At 35.5% G+C, this 5,509-nt stretch overlaps 1 protein-coding gene across 1 annotated transcript in view; it reads left to right on the forward strand.

Moving 5' to 3' along the window:
- LOC140326798 (uncharacterized) overlaps positions 1-5,509 on the forward strand; it is a 222,399-nt gene that overhangs the window by 80,735 nt on the left and 136,155 nt on the right. The window contains 2 exon segments of the mRNA XM_072405754.1: positions 3,436-3,540; positions 4,490-4,506. Of these exon segments, the coding sequence (XP_072261855.1) occupies positions 3,436-3,540; positions 4,490-4,506 (122 nt within the window).

The raw sequence follows: 5,509 nt of genomic DNA on the forward strand, positions 1-5,509 counted from the left end.
CACCGTTCATGCTCTATGGAGAGGGGAGGGGGAGAGCGACGGAGCGGCACCCTGCTGCGCACTCTCCCCTTCCCTTTCATTAGGATCGGCTGTCGTCCATCGTCCGTGGATCCGGCAGGTCGGTCGTCCGGACGATACCGACTGTACACACGGCAGATTTTTGCCCGACAATTGGCCGATGCCGATTATCGGGCGATAAAAATCTGACGTGTGTACGTAGCTTAAGACATATCATGTCATTGTAGGATAACCTGTAAAAAAAAAAAATGTTAAATAAACACAAACACTCAGTAAATTAATTTAACATTAATTTTAATTTTTTTAACACATTCTTTTACATTTTTTTTAATCCCAATCTTTACGGTCGAATCTTGTTTTTTCCGGGTCCGGTCTACCCTAATTCAAACAGCAATTTTCTGGTGGAATAAAAGGACAACCTGAATTCAAACACCAACACTAGTCCTTAATGCAATGTATTTTTTTTGTAATTTTTATTTACATAGCGTTGACATATTACGCAGCACTTTACCATAGTCATGTTACTAACTGCTCCTCAAAAGGGCTCACAAATGTATTAACCACGCTGTACACAGCAGATAAAATCATATATTACATCTGTTAACCTGTTGGATGACTTGAATCAAAACACTTTTCATGTGATCTTCATTATTAAACGGATAAAGTATAAAGGTTCAAATTCTTTCTTAAAGATCAGTACATGATATTTTGTGTTTTTTATGGGAGATCCTGTTTGTATCTAGTGATACAATCATAGGAGACAGGAAAATATATTCTAAACATAAAGGGGTGTATTTAAAGTTTTGCCATTTAATTGTTACGATTTAGCATTTACTTTTGTGCCTGCTATGTCTTTGGATATTTGGTCACTGAATGCCAGAAGAAGTCTTAATATGCATTGAAAGGCCCAATGCAAAGGGATACAAATAGCTGTGAAAAAATATAGCTGAATTGATGGGCAAACATTTCTTTTAAAGTATTTTGTCCTCTTACCAAATGTGTTTGTTTTTGCTCATGGTTTTTCTTTTCCACTTTTTCCTGTTTATAAATTACTGTTGTCTAATGTAATGCCAGTATAATATAGCCTACATTAAAAGGGCATATTTGCTGACGTTTGTTTTGTAATTCATAGTTTGACCTTCCAGGTTGTGCACTTTTATGCAGTTCTTAGTATTATCTGTACAGTTACTATGTTTGTTCATATGGTAGCCTCGTTTGTTAAGTTGCTGCTGTCTCTTTTGGATTTTTTTTATTTCTAACATAGTCTGTACACCGGTTCACATCTCTTAGGAATTGTCTCTGTCAAGATCAGTTACCATTTCTCTAAGCTCTCAAACTGTAAACACACAGGAATAGCCAGGAGCAATCTAGTTGTTACTTCAAATGTTATACTAAATAGACTAGGGAATATGTCAAAGACTTGTTTATTGTTACTTCCTATCAGTAAACATTAAGGAAGACATACAAGTAAACACAGATAGCTTTATTTTGTAGAATGCTGCATTTACTGTTATGACTAAGAAATACACATAGACATAGGCATACAAAAAAGCCTCAGGGCCCTAAAGCACAAAACTTCAGATTTTGTATTTGTTATAGCAGCATCAATAATTTAGTTCTACCTTTAATGTGCTATTAAAAAAGGGTTAAGTGAGGGAAAGCTAGTATTTATGGATGGCCCATTGACCTCCCTAGCAATTCCTACTGTGCTTCTGTGAGTTGAACAAAGAGTGTAACATTGAAAATAGTTATCATCATTGAAGTTGATTGTAAAAGCTGTCAAAACATTTCTTGTAACAACTTATGATATAGCAGAGCTGTCTGCTTCCCTTCTGAGGATTGGTTTGCCCCATTTCAAATCTCATAGTGCAATCCCTGGCCAAGGCATAGATGGTTTAGAAAAGCAATAGGAGGTGCTATTTTAACAGATCATAAAATATTTTTCCAAAATAAATACAATTGTAATCTAATTGTAAATTGTAATACTACTAGGGCAGTAAATATATATAAATATATATATATATATATATATATATATATATATTAGCAAAACTGTCTGTTCATTGAATAGGCTAGGTACGGGAGATGCATCTTTGTAATGCAGGTGAGCACAGACATATGCACTGGTACAGTGTCTGCAAATGATGAGGCAAGTGCTGGTGCAGTGACAGCAAAAACTGGGAGTTGGCACATGTGGAAGAGACAGTGGGAACAAAGGGGGGGATGGAATGGTTCATACGACATAGGTGGGCCTATGTGGTGCAATGCAATTCGGGGACAATGGGGGTCAGCTGCAGTGGTGAGAATGTGGAGGAGGTGGCACAGTTAAGGTTGTGCTGTGACGGCGGGTGGGGAGGTCTTTGGCAAGGTTGTGAGAAGGTGGACAGTTACGGGGGAGGTGGATGGCATGCTGGTGAAGAGGGGTTGCAGGCACAATGGTGAGTTAGGGATGGCCCCAAAAATAAATGTGTAATGTTAATGAATAATTATGAAATGTCAGCTGCTTATACCTTAGGGTCCACTGATTTTCATATTGTTTGCATGGTTAGTTTCACAAATGTACTTTTTTCATCACTTTTTGCATTACTGGGTTTATTTTATCACAGGAAATGTTTTTAAAGAAGCATAAAGTTTAGGAATCCTTTGTGATTGAAAGATGGAATTGTGCTATTCTCTTTATTTGGTTAATTCAGTTTCTTCTGTACCAGAAGTCAAATGGATGAATGAGGATGATTTTTCTGGGTTACATGTCTTTGTTGGTCACGGGAAATTGGAGCAATGGAAAATATATCTTTGCAAACCTGACTTTTTTTTAAAGTGTTTGAATTGTGTCTTAAACCAAGCATCAGTTGCTGAACAATTATGGTCCTACATATAATATTTTAATGACAATATGATTGAAAAGGAAGTGTCTATTCTGTACATGTTATAAGTGATTTCCTGTGCATTTTGTAATTTTTGGCAATGATTACAGGAAATAAAATACATTAGGATTTCATGCTGTCAAAGTCAGACGGTTGATGTACAAGGTCATTTAATTTGCTGATTCAGAAAAAAACAGTGCAAACATGTGCTGCTTATAATTAAAGTAGCACTTAAACTTAACACCCACATTCCAGTGTCTCCATAAGTATTTTTTAAGAGTCAATACACACCTCATGGTGTATTGATGTGCACTAAACACACTTGAGATTTAGGGTCAATGACATGTTTTTTTCAATGTGTTCTTTTCTGTTGAAGTGTTATTTTTGTAAATCATCAGGTTAAATACTTTAGTTTCTTTTCCCTATCATTCCTATAACATTTATCATTGGGTCTCAAGGATAGGAAAATGTTTTTTGTGTGTCTAACAACTTTTTTTGCAACAACTTACTGTTACATTATAATACTGCTTACTATTTCAATTTATGTTTGCAGATGGGTTGATGGCTTGTTACCCCAATTGTTGAGAGTGTACAGTAAATCATACGCAATTGCTGATCACAGTCAAACAAACATTCTACACTTGGATGGAGAGGTACAGCAATAGAAATAACTGTGAATCACATAATCACGCAATGGGCCCGATTTATTAAAACTCTCCAAGACTGGAGAACATAGACTATAATGGGTGAACCTGTGTGATCCAGAAAACCTGGATTGCATTTCTGAAAACCATTTGCAATTTTTTAGCAAATGTTTTCAATCCTAGATCAGATCTATTCCAGGTTAGCTGCATTACCCAGGTCCCCCCATGATAGTCTATCCTCTCCAGTCTTGTAGAGCTTTAATAAATTAGGCCCCTTTGTGCTTTGTTGTTACGGATTGTAATATATCCATTAAAGTAAACTAATAGCATCACTAACATTACTAGTAAAAATGCACCCATGTGCATTAATATAATCACAGCACACATAGACAAGGTTTTTCTTAACATTAAAGTTTACCCTATGTATTTAGAAAATTGCACACCTAATTTCAGGATACACATTCAATGTTTACTGCTGACTGCAAACCTAATGGCTTAGCAGGGGCCAATAGTGGAGTGCTACAGCTTCTTTCACAGACTTACAGAGGGCTTTATGGATTAGTCATTTGCCTGTTACCCATTTCAAGTCTCTTATAACCCTTTTTTTCAACTGTGATAAACACATATATATGATTATCTGCTCTAGTGTTTTAATGTATGTAAAGACAGTTTTTAATTTTGTCATAGGTCATAATATTGGTTTTTAGATCCAGGAATAAAGAACTGATGTGGGAGAGCTAAATGCAAATTTTACTATAATTTTAGCTTCCTTCTGGCCTCCAGTGATAATTGTACAGAGAAGTGTTATAGCAGGGGAATAGCTGTAATTCACTGTATTCTGCTTTAAAAGCTTTGTGCCTATGTATATGTTGTCCCAAGAATCCTTAAGGACACTAGCAAATCCTAGTAAAAAGCTCATTTATAATTTAACACAATACAATATAATGCGAAAATGTGGAAAAGTCAGGTTAGGTTCATGTGTCAACAGGTTTATTTCAATTTTATTGGTTTGGGATGCTTCTGAGATCATTCAGATTCACTGACATTTGATTTGTCATCTTTCTAAACTGCATTTGACCTGTTTTGATGAAACCATATTTGACCTGCTTCAAGCAAGCAAAAGCTAGTTGATAAAGACTCTAAAAATCATTTTTTTTATCTGTCTTTACCCATTATTACCCAAAACTGATTGGTTTTAATTTGCTACTACTACTCCCGATGGAAGAACTCATAATAATAATTTTCAAAATTCAAAATTCACATACCTGATGAATGTCAAATACTGTATCTTAACTAAGTTTACATTTTTGTATTACTAACCAGTACTTTTATTAGAGGCTGCAATTGTTGAACTCTATTTGAGGATGCAAATTGCCTTGCTGCCTTGTATGTAATTTCTATACTTTAGGACTCTAACCTGAAACAATTATGTAGATTAGGAATATCAGAGTGAATTTGTAATAATTGAGTCAGCAATAACAACTGCTATACTTCATGATTGCACGGCTTATTTGATGACTAGTCATTATTATATATCTATGTTTTATTCAGTTTCCCTTTACACTAGGGTGTAGAACTATATTTTTTTTGGTACATTAGGTTACCTGATCTGGTAGCTGACAAAGCAAACAATCAGCTTGTACTGTGATTTACCCCTCCTCAATACCCTCTGCTCATTCAGTGCGTCCACAGTGTCTGGGACTACTGATCCTTTAGGTCTATTAGGTTCTGGGCGTAATATTGAAATACTTGGGAGGGTGCTCCATGCATTACTGGAGGGACAATAACATGGACAAAAAAATAGCCAACAACCTGTTTATCTTGTTAACTTTAAGCACCATTCTTAATTTTATGTTGTACACATACAAACATATTTATTTTAAGCATGTATGTATATCCTACTAAGATGCATTAGATTCTGTTTGACTTAAGTGGGGTTTGCTCTCCCCTTGAAAATGGTGAATGATCCCCAAAAAATGTTAT

Source organism: Pyxicephalus adspersus, chromosome 1 (assembly GCF_032062135.1).
Source record: "Pyxicephalus adspersus chromosome 1, UCB_Pads_2.0, whole genome shotgun sequence".
Taxonomy (NCBI): Eukaryota; Metazoa; Chordata; class Amphibia; order Anura; family Pyxicephalidae; genus Pyxicephalus; species Pyxicephalus adspersus.